The 16,678-nt window shown below is 48.2% G+C and overlaps 1 protein-coding gene across 14 annotated transcripts; it reads left to right on the top strand.

Annotated features, from left to right (window-relative positions):
• The first annotated feature begins 2,005 nt into the window (after positions 1-2,005).
• Positions 2,006-8,623, top strand: LOC116657435 (ryanodine receptor 1-like). Of its 14 annotated transcripts, none has more exons than XM_032459488.1 (13): positions 2,007-2,739; positions 3,007-3,049; positions 3,205-3,281; positions 3,640-3,784; positions 4,325-4,455; positions 4,557-4,617; positions 5,025-5,171; positions 5,428-5,562; positions 7,178-7,334; positions 7,735-7,799; positions 7,890-7,996; positions 8,172-8,238; positions 8,385-8,617. In XM_032459488.1, exons 5-13 carry the CDS (start codon positions 4,382-4,384, stop codon positions 8,478-8,480), a joined length of 909 nt encoding a protein of 302 aa, XP_032315379.1. In that variant the 5' UTR covers positions 2,007-2,739; positions 3,007-3,049; positions 3,205-3,281; positions 3,640-3,784; positions 4,325-4,381; the 3' UTR covers positions 8,481-8,617. The 14 variants fall into 14 exon arrangements, with proteins under 14 accessions (XP_032315385.1, XP_032315379.1, XP_032315381.1 ...); XM_032459490.1 differs by having other exon boundaries at positions 3,637-3,784; XM_032459494.1 differs by lacking the exon at positions 3,640-3,784 and having other exon boundaries at positions 2,006-2,739.
• Positions 8,624-16,678: the final 8,055 nt, after the last annotated feature.

Here is a 16,678-nt window from a genome sequence, read left to right as displayed (position 1 = left end):
TTGGGATCTTGATGGAGAGAGTTACTTCCTAACCCAAAGTCACAGATAGTGGAAGTATCATCTCCAGGCTCCCTGGTGTTCTTCAGAAGTAGAATTGAAAGATCTGATGTGTCAGGGCCAGGCCCAGAGCCAGGCACATAGTGGGGGAAAAACAAATGTTAATTCCTTTCTCCAGCTTTATCATCCTTCCTGCCTTTATCCCATTTCTAAATGTCACAGCCCTGGCTAGATCAAGAGATGTCAGATGGTAGAGACAGCTGAGTCTTGAGACAAAGCTGAGGTCTCTTTGAGGTATCAGAGTGGAGGACAGGCAAGTTCAATTTCTGGAAGGTGAGTTGAGCCGGTGTCCTGAGGCATAAAGGCAAAAGGCAAAAGGCAAGAAAAGTATAAGTGATGGGTGGTTGTTGATATTAGGGAACAACTGGCTATCAGGAAGCTGTAGGCCCTGCCTGAAGGCTGTAGAGAAGAAGCCATGGGCTGAACTGATAAACAAGCTGTGAGAAATGTCAGGTAGCTTGCTGGATAAGAGATGCCTAATTAATGTGTCCAGTATGGACGGCTGACTAGCCAAAGACGGGTAAGATCCTCAGAGGAGGACAACCTAAGACAGGCACAGCCGGCTGGACCACAGATGGCCTACTCAGTGTGTCCAGCATGGATGGCTGACTAGCCAATGACGGGTATGATCCTCAGAGGAGGACAACCTAAGACAGGCACAGCCGGCTGGACCACAGATGGCCTACTCAGTGTGTCCAGCATGGACGGCTGACTAGCCAACGATGGGTACGATCCTCAGAGGAGGACAACCTAAGACAGGCACAGCCGGCTGGACAAGACGTGGCCTACTCAGTGTGTCCAGCATGGATGGCTGACTAGCCAACGACGGGTACGATCCTCAGAGGAGGACAACCTAAGACAGGCACAGCCGGCTGGACAAGACGTGGCCTAATCTTTGTGTCCAGCATGGATGGCTGACTAGCCAACGACGGGTACGATCCTCAGAGGAGGACAACCTAAGACAGGCACAGCCGGCTGGACATGACGTGGCCTACTCAGTGTGTCCAGCATGGATGGCTGACTAGCCAACGACGGGTACGATCCTCAGAGGAGGACAACCTAAGACAGGCACAGCCGGCTGGACAAGACGTGGCCTACTCTTTGTGTCCAGCATGGATGGCTGACTAGCCAACGACGGGTACGATCCTCAGAGGAGGACAACCTAAGACAGGCACAGCCGGCTGGACAAGACGTGGCCTACTCAGTGTGTCCAGCATGGATGGCTGACTAGCCAACGACGGGTACGATCCTCAGAGGAGGACAACCTAAGACAGGCACAGCCGGCTGGACAAGACGTGGCCTAATCTTTGTGTCCAGCATGGATGGCTGACTAGCCAACGACGGGTACGATCCTCAGAGGAGGACAACCTAAGACAGGCACAGCCGGCTGGACAAGACGTGGCCTAATCTTTGTGTCCAGCATGGATGGCTGACTAGCCAACGACGGGTACGATCCTCAGAGGAGGACAACCTAAGACAGGCACAGCCGGCTGGACAAGACGTGGCCTAATCTTTGTGTCCAGCATGGATGGCTGGATAGCCAACGACGGGTACGATCCTCAGAGGAGGACAACCTAAGACAGGCACAGCCGGCTGGACAAGACGTGGCCTACTCTTTGTGTCCAGCATGGATGGCTGGATAGCCAACGACGGGTACGATCCTCAGAGGAGGACAACCTAAGACAGGCACAGCCGGCTGGACATGACATGGCCTACTCAGTGTGTCCAGCATGGATGGCTGACTAGCCAACGACGGGTACGATCCTCAGAGGAGGACAACCTAAGACAGGCACAGCCGGCTGGACAAGACGTGGCCTACTCAGTGTGTCCATTATGGACTTGGATTTGGAGAGAGAAAGCATCACTGGGTCCTTGAGGCCGTATGAAGTGGCCTTATAAGCTAAGTGAATGAATGACAAAGGAGAGAGGGAGGGAGAGAGAAGAGAAGGAAGGAGGGAGGGGAGGGAGGGGAAGGAGGAAGATGTGCTTAATTAACTCTTATGAGTCTGAATTCTGAGGTGGCTTGAGTGTTCAAAGGGGGCGACATTAACTTGGGCATTTAGGACAACAAGACGGGGGGGTATTAGGTTATTTATTTATCTTTTTTTTTAATGGAGGTACTGGGGATTGAACCCAGGACCTCGTGCATGCTAAGCATGTGCTCTACCACTAATCTATACCTACCCACCAAGACCTTGACTTCTAAATACCATTTTCCTCAACGAGGAACCAAGCAGCTTGGAGAAGTGGCAGATTTCAGGGCTGGGGCAGGGAAATGCAAGATGAGAGTGGATTACCTTATCAGAAAGCAAGGATGTGCTCAATGAAAAATGGTGACAGGCTGAAAGGACCCAGCCACCAGCTAGAAGGGGCCCCCACTGGGCAAATCAGGGACAACCTGAGCATCAGGAAGGACAGGAAGGGCTATGAATTGAAACAGTAAATAGATCTAAATCCATGGATTCATAGTAAATCTCTGTTTCACTCCCCATCCCACCCCCTGCAAACAAAACCCATTGGCCACCTTGGCAGGATGTTAGAGCATCGACTCGTCATTTATAAAACTGGTAACGAAAGAGCCTGATTCATCAGACAAAATTAAATGAAACAGTGAGAAGCACACCGTTCCCCAGAGCCAGGGCAAGGCCAGACCGCTGGCCCTGCCTCCCCACCTGAATTCAGGTTTATGTTGTTTGTCTTTTGTTTTTGCACATCCCGGCTCCAAATGCAAGCCACCTACCTCCCCTAAGCTCCCCAAAAGATGGCAGTAGGGGGGAAGGACAAACTTCACCTGGCACGGGGTCTTTAGAGCCTGACCCCGAGTGAGATGCGACCCCACTGTGTGGAGTCCCCTGTGAGAGAAGGACTGGAATTCCAAAGCCCCCTGGCCTGGCTGGTGGCTCCTCTTCCCTCCTGCCCTGACATCTTGTGGCCTCTTTCTCTCGGCAGGTCTTTCCCCAGCAACTACTGGGACAAGTTCGTCAAGCGGAAGGTGAGAGAATGTGAATGGGGCAGTAGATGGGCCTCCTGGGCTGGGTCCCTCCCTGCCACCTGGCCATCTAAGCCCCATCAGGCACTCGCTGTGTGTGTGACCTTGGGCGAGGGGATTTGCTGAGGGAGCACCTCAGTTTGCCCATCTGGAAATAGGCATGAGAACCACACACCCACCCCTCTCTGGAAAGCGACGATGTGCATAACAAGCATGACGCAGTGCCTGGCACAGAGTAAGTACTCAATAAATACTAATTTTAGGGGAGGAAGTAAAGCATTCTGTTTTAAGCACATTGACTCAGGAGCTGGACTGTCTTGTTTTTCTCCTCCTAGCTGTGTGAGCCTTTCGGTGTCTCAGTTTCCCTCACGTTCAAAGTGAGGTAATAAGAGGGCCGCCCCCACAGGGTTGTTGTAAAGTTTATATGACCTACTAGGTGCACAGTATCTGGCCCATAGGAAAACATCCGGGCTGCGGTATGCTCAGTGGCAGAGCACATGCCCACCATGCATGAGGTCCTGGGTCCAATCCCCAGTACCTGCACCTAAAAAAAAAAAGATACATGTTGGCTGATACGTTCATTCACTCAGCAGATGTTTACTGAGCACCTACTACGTGCCAAGAACAATTTTGGAGGGCGTGGAGTCCAAGCAGTAGGTACGTTTCAAGCAGTAAACACATTTTGATGCTCGAGTTGGACAGACAGATGAGGAACACGTTTATGGTGTTCAGGCGGTGATAAGTACTGCAGAAGGAAAAAATAATCCAGTAAGAGGGTTGGGGAGTGTGTGGGTGCTGGCCCAGAGAGGTTTGCTCTTTCTTGTGCAGGGTGGTAAGGGAGTGAGCCAGGTGGAAATCTGGGGGAAGACCGCCCTGGGCAGGGGGAACAGCCAGTGCAAAGGTCCTGGGGGAGGAACGTGCCTGGCGTATTTGAGGAGCCGTGAGGGGGGCCAGTGTGGCTGGAGCAGAGTGAGTAAGGGGGTGAGGGGGAGGAGATAAGTCCATAGATGACAGGCGGCCCAGTTGTATAGGATTCTTTGCCCACCTGCCTAATAATAATAAGTTATCCCAAATAATTTGGCTAATGAATTAACTGGACCTTTATCACGTTTGGACCCTCCCCCTGAGGATCTGAAAAAAGCTCTGGCCCTTCTTCCCAGAAAAATGCATTCCCAATTTTTCACAGAAAATTCAGAGTGTTCCCAGATGCCTCTCCAACCCAGGCCATGACTCGCCCCACTCCAGTGGTGTCTGCTTGCCCTCTGCTCTCCTGCGCAGGTCCTGGACAAGCACGGGGACATCTGTGGGCGGGAGCAGATCGCCGAGCTGCTGGGCATGGATCTGTCCATGCTGGAGATCACAGCACACAGTGAACGCAAGCCTGAGCCACCGCCGGGGCTGCTTACCTGGTGAGCCAGGGGTGATCCTGCCCAGGCCAGGGGCAGGCAGGGGAGGTGGCCAGGGTCTGACCCTCCGGCATCTGGCCATCCCTCTTCCCTCCACCTGACAGGCTCATGTCCATCGGCGTCAAGTACCAGATCTGGAAGTTCGGGGTCATCTTCACCGACAATGTGAGGAGGGACTTGTAGGTGGGGGAGGGACCTGCAGGAGAAGGGCCCTGGGAGGGTTGGGGGCTCCAGCACCAGGGAGCCCTGACCAGGGACTGAGTCCTGAGCCTCTGTGCACCTCTGTTCCTCGGGCACCCTCTGAACACCCGCCCAAGGCTCCTTGTCCCCTAGAATGCTCTTGGATTTCCAGACTACGTCCTGCAGAGGGCTCCTCAACCCCACCCAGGATGGCTTCTCACCCAGAGTGCTCCATTGTTCTAGAGTGTTCCTGATCCCTCAAGTAATCCCAAGCCAGCGATGGCACCCTGACCCCCCAGAGCGCACCTGACCCTCTTGAATGTTCCGGGGGCTCCCCGAGCTCTCCTTGACCCTCAGGAATGCTCTCTGACCCTGACTCTGTGTGCCCACAGTCTTTCCTGAACCTGGGCTGGTACATGGTGATGTCCCTCCTGGGGCAGTACAACAACTTCTTTTTCGCTGCTCACCTCCTGGACATTGCCATGGGGGTCAAGACACTGCGCACCATCCTCTCCTCCGTCACCCACGATGGGAAACAGGTGTGGAGAGGAACTGCCTGAGGGATGTGAGCCGGGCAGGGCCAAGCATGGCAGTCTGAGCAAGGGTGGAGGGGTGAGGGCTGGGCGGCCAGGGTGAGGAGGGGCCAGGAGGGCAGGCCGAGCCAGGGTGGGTGTGGGTCGTGAGGCCCCAGCAGGGAGAGCCACCTGGGTAGCAGCAGGGTCAGGAGCCCGAAGGCTGGGCAAGGTGGAGGGGCCGGCTGAGCATGGCGCTGACCCGCCCCCTGCCTGCCCCCAGCTGGTGATGACCGTGGGCCTCCTGGCGGTGGTGCTCTACCTGTACACCGTGGTGGCCTTTGACTTCTTCCGCAAGCTCTACAACAAGAGCGAGGACGAGGACGAGCCTGACATGAAGTGTGACGACATGATGACGGTGAGCCCTTCCCCCCAACGCTCTTGGGCAACTTCCGACCACCCCTGACCCTCAGGTTTCCCATCTGCCAAGGGGCTTAGGAACAGTGCCTACCTTGTAGGCTTATCGTGAGGGTTCAGTGAGCTGATACTTGTGAGGTACTTCGAACAGTGCTCAATAAACGTTAGCCACTGTTGTCGTATTATTTGAGCTTTTAAAGCTGTTATTATTGGAAAGGTGCTCAGGCACAGTGCCTGACTTACAAGCTACATGTTTTGGGGTTTAGCTACTCAGCTTCCCTATGCTCTGGTGTCCTCACCTGTGAAATGAGTGTATAATAACAGTGCCTACATCCTAGGGTGGCTTTTAGGACGTAGTGATGCTCCCTGATCATCTAAGAATAAATAGTTGTAGAACACTGCCTGGTAGGGATCAAGGATTCCATAGAGGTGAGCTATTGTCATCATTATCTGTAATTAAAAGTTTCACCCAAAGAATGCCATGCAGGTTTCATTTTTTTCTCTTCTAGTCTACTAGAGATGATCATAACCAAATTGAGTTTCTCCTACTAGAGGCATGGGCCACATTTAAATGAATTGTCCCAGGGCTTTATCTCAGAAGATGGCCTGTAATCAGGCACCGTGCTCCTGGGACCTATCCAGCTCCTCAGCCTGACGTTTGAGCCCCACCACCCAGACCTGGCCTTGCCACTCAGCCTTGTTCCCTCCAGTCACTGGTCTTAGCCCTTACCTAAGACAACTAGGTTCTCCCACTTCCCAGGGACACAAAAAGGATAGTGTAAAATCTTTCCCACATGCCAGGCAGACCATGTTCCTCTCTCTTCTCAGAACTTCCTCTTGGTTCCCCAGTGCCTTCAGCATGGCTTATGAATAGCCAGGGAATAGCTAGCCTGGCCTGAGTCAAACCACAGTCCTTCTTGCCTTTTGCTCTCTGGCTGCCTGGTGCCCCTCAGTTCCCCTAAGATCATGTATTTCCTCCCAACCCAAGCCCTTTGCATCTGACGGTCTCTCTGCCCCACCTCCACCTCAGACCCTGAGTACAAATACCCCTTCCCTTGATGCCTCACCTTTCAACTTAAGTGCTGCCTCCTACAGGAAGCCCTCCTTGACCATCGGCTGGACCTCATTCCTCTTGCTGTTCTTGCTCACGGGAGCTCTACTTTCCAGCTTCACTGACCCTCTTTCACTTCCTCACAGGAACGAGATGTCTTCTTTCCTCCCCAGTGGTGACATTGCATGTGTGGTTTTCCCTGCCTGGAACACTCTCTTCCACCTAACATTTCCTTCAAGTTCCAGTTCACACATGTCCCTGCTTCTAGGAAGCCTTGCCTGATCACCCAGGCTTTGTTCAGCGCTTCCTGTACTCCCCCCATCTCGCCCCCGATTACACTGTGCTTTCCCCGTCCCAGCCCTCAGCCCTCTGCCTGAGCTGTCCCTGTCACAACCCTGATCATTTCTGGGCTGTCACTGTCTGATGCCATGTGAGGGCAGAGCCCAGGGCTGTCTCAGCCATTACTGTGAGTCTCCTGCCCCACTAGCCCAGGGTCCTGTAGGTACTTTGTGAATACCGAATGATTGAATGCATGACTAATATGCTTCTCACCTTGCCCCCACAGTGTTACCTGTTTCACATGTACGTGGGTGTCCGAGCAGGTGGGGGCATTGGGGACGAGATTGAGGACCCAGCAGGTGATGAATATGAGCTGTACCGGGTGGTCTTCAAAATCACCTTCTTCTTCTTTGTCATCGTCATCCTGCTGGCCATCATCCAGGGTCAGTGCTGGTCGGGGTTGTGGGAGTGGAGATGCCCAGAGGCAGACTAGCTCCTCTGAGAGTGCAGGCCCGGGATCTGGTTGACCTGGCTTTGTTTCTCCCTACTGTGAGACTTTGGGCAAGTTACCTCTCTGAACCTCAGTTTCTCCATCTGTAAAATGGGGATATTAATTATACTAGTCTTGTAGGGTCGTTGTGAGAATTTGGTCAATTCATAAGTAGTAAGGGTCTCATGCTAAGTGCTCAATAAATGCTAGGTATTATTTTCAAGCAGCAGGGTGAGATTAGGGAGATGAGAGATTAGGGAATGGGAGGCAAGGCTCAGAAGGGGGTAGCCAGAAGAAGGAGCAGTCTGAATTTGGTCAGAGATTAGGCACTGACTTGCACCCTGCCTCCCCAGGTCTGATCATTGACGCTTTTGGTGAGCTCCGAGACCAACAACAGCAAGTGAGGGACGATATGGAGGTAGGTCATATCAGGGGGCGATCCAGAGGGATTACAGGACCCTGGGGGGCTCAAATGGGCCTCGACTCTGATGCTTCCTGCCACCCACAGACCAAGTGCTCCATCTGCGGCATCAGCATTGGCAGCGATGACTTTGATATGACACCGCATGGTTTCGAGACCCACACGCTAGAGGAGCACAACCTGGCCAATTACATGTGAGCGTGGGCCCGCTGGCTAATCAGGAGGGTGGGGGCGTTGCCGCCAACATCCAGGGTGGGGATACCAGGCTTTGGTCAGTTAGGAAAAGGGCTGTGGCATCCATGTGGGTGGGTTCTCAGCCAGCCAATCAGGAGAAGGTAAGTAAGGCTGGTTCTGACCTGTCTCCCACAGCCCTTCCAACCCCAGGTTTTTCCTGAAGTATCTGATAAACAAGGATGAGACAGAACACACGGGTCAGGTAAGGGGGTGTTAATGGGAGAAAAATGGGCAAGGACATGGAGAATTTTAATAAAATTTCAATCAGCAGGTGGCAGTAAAAAGCTCAGATCATATCAAGCATTTGAAGATGTGACCAACCAACTCTTCCCCATCCCCAAACCCTAGGAGTCTTATGTCTGGAAGATGTACCAAGAGAGATGTTGGGATTTCTTCCCTGCTGGTGATTGTTTCCGCAAGCAGTATGAGGACCAGCTTAGCTGAGACACCCACAGCTGGCCCTTCACTCCCACTTCAAATGCCTTATGCTTAGAGCAAGCCCCTTAGTCCCCAAATCCCTCCTCCCAAGGCCGCTGGGGGAGAGGTGACCATGTGCTGTAGAAATAAAGTCTGTGCTACATCCCTGACGTTGTACTGGATCGTTGAATTTGGGGGGGGGGTCAGTATGCATCCAGGAATTCGGCCCTCCTCCCCTCCCCCTGAAAACCAAGATGACAGCAGAGGATAAAATCACATTTATTGGGAGACACAGGCATGTCATGTCCACTATATTGTGTCCACTGGGGAGGGGAGGGGGTGCAGAGACTGATTCCGAACACCCAGCCCCAACCCCAGGGACTCATTCCTGGATATAGAGGTTGCTGGGGGCAGTAGGATCATCTGCTGGGCGTGTCTCCACTACCATAGGCCTGGGGAAGGAAGAGAAAAATCAGTTTACTCATTCATTTGTTCATTCATTCATTCATACATACATTCACAAAGGAGTCTACAGAGGGTGTGCCAGCACAAGGCTGGGCTTCAGCAGTGCGTGAGCAGGCACGGCTCCTGCTCTCGGGGAGCTCAGTCTGGAGCAGCAGCCCAACATGAATCAGTGAATGACGTGAGTGCAAAGCAGCGTGAGGCACACAGCCAGGAAACCTAGCCCAACGGGTCGGCCAAGGTGCCCCCCCAAGAGTGGATGCTGGAGCCTGAAAGAGGTTCAGGAGGGAACTTGGTGAAAGGGGAGGGAAGAGTGTTCTGAGCAGAGAGAACAGCCTGCACAAAGGCCTTGAGGTGGGAGGGGGCTTGACAGCAGAAGTCATGGTTGTGTGGGCTGTGGCCAGGATTGGGTGTTGAACAGGTGGAGGGTGACACAGTCAGATCTGGAGTTTAAACGACCACCTGTGTCATGTCTAAAGATCTAAGAGGTCCTTGAAGGGGCTCTCATGGCTAAATCTGGGAGTATTTGTGCCTCTAAATAATGATACTAATAGATTACAACCCGTAGAATAAAATGGAAACTATTGAGACTATGCTGGAAGAACACACCAGCACATGTATGCAAACATATATGGTGGAGAAGGGACAGCTCTTCCTTGCAGTAGAATGCTAACTAATACATGTAGAAGGAGTGATAAAAATAGAAAACCACCATTTAGTAACCATCCTAATAGTAGACTCAGGCAAGAATCATCAAAGGTAAAACTAGTGTGTGGAAGTCTGATGAGGAATAGCAAATTTACAAACATCTCAACAAATCATCAGAAAAGATACTTATTAATACAAAGGAAAAAAGAGTAAATTTCTAATGGGGAACTTGGCTGACTCCACCTTGTCCAAATAACCAAGGTAACGTTGCCTGTAATGGGACAAACTGACATCTGCTTCCTGATCTGATACAATGAGGAGGACACACCATCATTACTGTGGTGTTCCTGCCCAAAACGCCTAACCTGGAAACCTCAATCAAAATTGAGGGACGTTTGGTAAAACAAATATCCCTTATGCTTCAAAAGTGTCAAGGTCATGAAATGCAAAGAAAAGTCTGAAGAATTGTTTCAGGTTCAAGAAAAAATAAACATGACTCCCAAATGCAACCCATTGTCCTATGTCATGTCCTGGACCAGAAAAAAAAAAGTATGATTTTTGGTTATAAAGAGCATCACTGGGACAACTGGTGAGACTTGAATGTGTGTGTGAATTAGAAGGCAGTGAGAGCTCAGTGTTAGTTCCTTGATTTTGACAGCTGTATTTTGGTTTGTAAGTGTATGTCCTTGCGTTGGTATAGGTCACATATATTGAAGTATTTAGGGATAAATGGGCATCATGTCATCAAGTCTATAATTCACATGCAAATAGAAAAAATACTAAACGTATATGAAAGAGAAGAAATAAGCAAATGTGGTTAAAAAATAAAATATGTGTAATCTGGGTGAAGGGGATACAGAATTTCTGATTTTGGGCACTGGCCTACTTATATATAGAAGATGAGGCACTCACTCCAACTTGGTTTTCTAGCACAAACAGCCTTTACCTTGAACCGGCTATAGGAAACACGCTGAGAATACAGGGTAAGTGTTTCTAGGTATAACCTTGCCCTTGGTGCTAGATGAAAGAACGCTTATCCACGTGTTCCATTCTGACATTCGAATGTGTATGCAAGCCCCCCTCACATACCTTGTTCGGAACACAGTTTCTGTGTTAAGGGCACTGGGCTACCTATGTATATAAAGGGAGGCACTCAGTCCAACTCAATTTTCCAGTGCAAACAGCCTCTACTTTGAAACTGGCTCAATGAAACATGCTGAGAATTCAGGGAAATTGTTTCCACGTGTACCCTTTCCCACTCTAGTAGATGAAGGAACGCTTCTGCAGATGTTCCATTCTGTGATCCTAATGTGTGTGGGAACCGTCATTCACCTACCTTGTTCCGAACACAGAGATTGTGGTTTACGGGAACTGGCCTACCTATATATATTAGGGTTGCACTCACTCCAGCCTGTTTTCTTAGCACAAACTGCCTTTACCTTGAAACCAGCAGTAGGAAACATGCTGAGAAATGAGGGTAATTCTTTCTAGATGTATCCCTGCCCTTTGTGCTAGAAGAATGAAAGCTTTTTCACATGTTGAATTCTGGGATTTGAATGTCTGTAGCAGCCGTTCTTCTACTATGTTGTTGGGAACACAGAGTTTCTGGGTTAGGGGAACTTGCCTAACTATGTAAGTTCAGTCACTGGCCACAACTTGGTTTTCCAGGGCAAACTGCCTTTACCTTAAACCCGCTCTAAGAAACATGCTGAGAAATCAGAATAAGTGTTTCTAGATGCACCCTTGTCCATTATGCTAGATGAATGAACGCTTCTCCAAATATTCCATTCTGGAATCTGAATGTGTAATCAAGCAGTCCTTTCCCTTCTTTGTTGGGAACACAGACATTATGGATTATGGGAATTTGCCCAACTATACATATAATGGGAGGCACTCTCTCCAAATCAGTTTTCCAGAGCAAACATCCTTTACCTTGAAACCAGCTCTAGGTAACATGCTGAGATTTGAGGGTTCGTGTTCCTAGATGTACCCTTTCTCTTTGTGCTAAATGAATGAACGCTTCTGAACATGTTCAATTCTGGGATCCAAATGTGTATAAGCCACCCTTCACGTACAATGTTAGGAACATGGGGTTTGTGGTTTGGGGGCCCTGGCCTACCTATATACATATTAGGGGAGGCTCTCACTACAGCTTGGTTTTCCAAAGCATTTTGTCTTTACCTTGAAACAAGCTCTAGGAAACATGCTGAGAAATTAGGGTAAGTGTTGATAGATGTTCATTGCCCTTTGTGCTTGGTGAATGAAAGTTTCTCCATATTTTCCATTCTGGATCCAAATGTGTGTGGAAGCCCTCTTTCACCTACCTTGTTGGGAACAGAGTTTGTGGGTTGGGGGCCCTGGCCTAACTATATATATTAGGGGACCCACTTGCTCCAACTCAGTTTTTTAGTACAAATTGCCTTTACCTTTAAACCAGCTCTAGGAAACATGCTGAGATATCAGGGTACGTGTTTCTAGATGTACACTTGTCCTTTGTGCTGAATGACTAATCGCTTCTGTACATGTTCCATTCTGGGACCCAAATGTGTGTGGAGGCTGTCCACCTTCCTTTTAGTGAACACAAGAGTGTCTGGGTTCAGGTCACTGGCCTACCTATAGATATAAGGAGAGGCACTAGCTCGAACTCTGTTTTCAAGCCCAAACTGCTTTTACCTTGAAGCCGGCTGTAGGAAACATGCTGAGAATTCAGAGTATTTCTACATGTACACTTGCCCATTCTGCTAGATGAATGAATGCTTCTGCCCATGTTCCATTCTGGGATCCAAAATTGTTTCAAAACCATCATTCACCTTCCCTTTTCCACGCACAGTTTCTGTTTTAGGGGCACTGGCCTACCTATATACATTAAGGGGCAATCCCTCCAACACTGTTTTAGTGCAAACTGCCTTTACCTTGAAACTGCCTTGAAGAAACATGCTGAGAAGTCAGGGGAATTTTTTCTAGATTTACTCATTGTGCTAGATGAATGAAAGCTTTTGCACATGTTCCATTCTGGTATCAGAATGTGTCTGGAATCTGTCCTTCACATACCTTGTTGGGAACACAGAGTTTCTGGGTTAGAGTCACTGGCTTACCTATATATATTAGAGGAGGTACTGTTCCCAAATCGGTTTTCCAGTGAAAACTTCCATTAACTTGAAGCCATCTCTAGGAAACATGCTGAGAAATCAGGGTAAGTGTTTCTAGATGTACCCTTGCCCATTGTGCTAAATGAATGAACCCTTCTCCATAAGTTCCATTCTGGGATTCAAATGTGTGTAGAACCTGTCCTATACTTATGTTGCTGGTAACACAGAGTTTCTGGGTTAGGGTCACTGGCCTACCTATATATATACAGGGAGGCACTCACTAGGACTCAGTTTTTCCAGAAAAAACTGCCTTTATGTTGAAACCAACACTAAGAAACATGCTGAGAAATCAGGGTAAGTGTTTATAGATTTACCATTGCCCTTTCTTCTAGATAATTGATCACTTCTGCACATGTTCCATTCTGGGATCCGAATGTGTGTGGAAGCCGTTCTTCACCTATGTTGTTTGTAGCAGAGAGTTTTTCGGTTAGTGGCACTGGCTTACCTATATATGTAAAGGGAGACCATTGCTCCACCTTGGTTTACCAGTGCAAAAGCTTTACCTTGAAACCTGCTGTAGGAAATATGTTGAGAAATCAGGGTTAGTATTTCTAGAGTTACCCTTGCCCTTTACCCTTGCTAGCTCAATGAACGCTCCTCCACCTGTCACATTCTGGGATCTGAATGTGTGTGTAAGCCACCCTTCAACTACCTTGTTGGGAAAAAAGGGTTTCTGGGTTAAGGGTAATGGTCTACCTGTAGTAAAAGTGGAGTAAATTGCTCCAATTCGGTTTTCCAGCACAAACTGTGTTTACCTTGAAACTGTCTCTAGAAAACCTGCTGAAAAATCAGGGTGTTTCTAGAAGTACTCTTGCACTTTCTGCTTGATGAATGAACACTTCTGCACATCTTTAGTTCTGGGATCAGACTGTGTTTGGAAACAGTCCTTCACCTACTTTATTCTGAATGCAGTGTTTTTCGGTTAGTTGCAGTGGCCTACATATTAATAGAAGGGGGGGCATTCGCTCAACTCGGTTTTCCAGAGCAAACTGCCTTTACCTTGAAACCCCCTGTAGGAAACATGCTGAGAAGTCACAGTAATTGTTTCTAGATGTACATTTGCCCTTTGTGCTGCAAGAATAAACACTTCTCCACTTGTTCCATTCTGGGATCTGAATGTGTGTCGAATCCGTCCTTCACATACCTTGTTCGGAGCACAGAGTTTCTCGGTTACTGGCACTGGCCTGCCTGTATATAAAAGGGGAGTCGCTCACTCCAACTAGGGTTTACTGACCAAACTGGCTTTACCTTGAAACCGGCTGCAGGAAACATGCCGAGAAATGAGGGTAATTGCTTCCAGAAGTACCCTTGTCTTTTGTGCTACATGAATGAACGGTTTTTTACATGTTACATTCTGAGATCTGACTGTGTGGAAGCCTTCATTCAACTACGTTTTTATGAACACAAAGTTTCTTGGTTAGTGGCACTGGCCTACCTGTATATACAAGGGAGACCCTCTCTCCAAAACTGTTATCCAAAGCAAAGAGCCTTTACCTTGAAACCAGCTGGAGGAAACATGCAGAGAAATCAGGGTATGTGTTTCTAGATGTACCCTTGCCCTTTGTGCTAGATGAATGAACGCTTCTCAACATGTGGCATTTTGGCATCCAATGTGTGTGGAAACCGTCATGTAACTACCATGTTGGGAAAAAGGGGTTTCTGGGTTAGGGGGCTGTCCTACCTGTATATATAATGGGAGGCACGTGCTTCAACTGTTTTCCAAACAATCTGCCTTTACCTTGAGACAGCTTGAGGAAACATGCTGAGAATTCAGGGTAAGTGTTTGTAGATGTATCCTTCCCATTTGTGCTAGATGAATGAATGTTTCTCCAATTGTTCCATTCTGGGATCTGATTGTCTGTGGAAGCTGTCCTTCATCTTGTTGGGAACACAGAGTTTCTGAGTTAGGGGCACTGGCCTACCTGTATACATAAGGGGAGTCACTTGTTAAAACTCGGTTTTCCAGCACAAACTGTGATTACTTGGAAACCATCTCCAGGAAGACGCTGAGAAATCATCATATGTGTTTCCAGGTGTATCCTTGCCCATTGTGCTAAATGAATGAACGCTTCTCCACATGTTCCATTCTGGTATCCTAATGTGTGTGGAAGCCGTCCTTCAACTACCTTGTTGGGAACAGAGAGTTTCTGGGTTAGGGGCACTGGCCTAACTATAAATATAAGCAGATGCACTCTCTCCAATTAGCTTTTCCAGGGCAAAAAGCCTTTACCTTAAAACCAGCACTAGAAAACATGCTGAGAAATCATGGTAAGTGTTTCTAGATATATCCTTGCCCTTTGTGCTAGACAAATGAACGCTTATGCACATGTTCCATTCTGGGATCTGACTGTGTGTGGGAACTGTTCTTCAACTAACTTCTTGGGAATATAGGGTTTCTCATTCTGTGGCACTGGTCTAGCTATATATATATAATGGGAGACACTCGCTCCAACTCTGTTTTATAGAGCAAAGTGCCTTTACCTTAATACCCTCTCTTGGAAACATGCTGAGAAATCAGAGTGTTTCTAGATGTACCCTTTTTCTTTGTTCTAGATGAATAAATGCTTCAGCATATGTTCCATTCTGGGATCTGAATATGTTTAGAAACCATCCTTCAACTACCTTGTTTGGAAAACACAGTTTCTAGATTGTGGACACTAGCCTACATATATATATATACGTGGAGCGGCATGCGTTCCAACTTGGTTTTCCAGGGCATACTGCCTTTTCCTTGAAACTGGCTCTAGGAAACATGCTGAGAATTCAAGGTAAGTGTTTCTCAATGTATCTTTGCCCTTTCTGCTAGATTACTGAACGCTTCTGCATATGTTTCATTATGTGATCCTAATGTGTGTGGAAGCTGTCCTTCACCTACCTTGTTGAGAACACAGAGTTTCTGAGTTAGGGACACTGGCCTACCTGTATATATAAAGGGAGTCACTCACTAAAACTCAGTTTTTCAGCACAAAAGTCCTTTCCCTTGAATCCAGCTCTTTGAAACTTGCTGAGAATTCGTGTTGCTTATACTTGTACCCTTCAGTTTCAGTCTAGCTGAATGAAGGCATCCCCACATGTTCCATTTTTTGATCTGAACGTGTGTGCAGGCTGTTATTCACCTACCATGTTGGGAACACAGATTTTTTGTGTTATGTTGACAGGCCTTTCTAAATACATAATGAGAGGCACTCTCTCCAAGTCGGTTTTCCAGCTCAAGCCTCCTTTACCTTCAAACCATCTCTACAGAGCTTGATTTTTATTTCAGGGTAATTGTTTCTAGATATACCATGGCTATTCTGGCTAGCTGAATGAACGCTTCTCCACATGTTCCAATCTGGGATCCGAACGTGTTGGAAGCTGTCCTTCAACTACCTTGTTGGTAGATTTTCTGTGTTAGGTTGACAGGCTTACCTATATATACAAGGGGAGCAATCACTCCAACTTGATTTCCCAGAACAAACTGCCTTAATTTGAAACTTTCTCTAGGAAACATGCTGAGAAATCAGAGTATGTGTTTCTAGATGTAACTTTGCCATTACTGTTAGGTAAATGAACGCTTTCTGACGTGTTCCAGTTTGGGATCCGAATGTGTGTGGAAACTGTCCTCCTACTTTGTTGGGAACAGTTTCTGTGGTAGGTTCACAGGCCTAACTATGTACATAAGGGGAGGCACTCACTCGAACTCGGTTTTCCAGCACAAACTTTCTTTACCTTGAAACCTTCTCTAGGATACATGCTAGGATATCAGGGTAAGTGTTTCTAGATGTACCCTTACTTTTCAGGCTAGCTGAAAGACACCTTCTCCACATGTTCCATTCTGGGATCAGAATGTGTGTGGAAGCCATCCTTCACCTAGCTTGTTGGGAACCCATAGTTTCTGTGTTAGGTTGACTGGCCTACCCATATACATAAAGGGGGGCACTTGCTCCTACTAGGTTTTCCAGTGCAAACTGCCTTTAACTTGAAACT

This window comes from Camelus ferus, chromosome 18 (assembly GCF_009834535.1).
Source record: "Camelus ferus isolate YT-003-E chromosome 18, BCGSAC_Cfer_1.0, whole genome shotgun sequence".
NCBI classification, from domain to species: Eukaryota; Metazoa; Chordata; class Mammalia; order Artiodactyla; family Camelidae; genus Camelus; species Camelus ferus.
This window is presented reverse-complemented; position numbering and strand designations above follow the sequence as displayed.

What these genes read in the sequence shown, in the direction of transcription:
- LOC116657435 (XM_032459481.1), top strand. Translation starts at nt 2,885, where the DNA reads ATGCGACCCCACTGTGTGGAGTCCCCTGTGAGAGAAGGACTGGAATTC. An exon ending in AAGTGAGGGACGATATGGAG is followed by an intron (nt 7,800 to 7,889) that starts GTAGGTCATATC and finishes TGCCACCCACAG; the next exon opens with ACCAAGTGCTCCATCTGCGG. An exon ending in CACAACCTGGCCAATTACAT is followed by an intron (nt 7,997 to 8,171) that starts GTGAGCGTGGGC and finishes TGTCTCCCACAG; the next exon opens with CCCTTCCAACCCCAGGTTTT.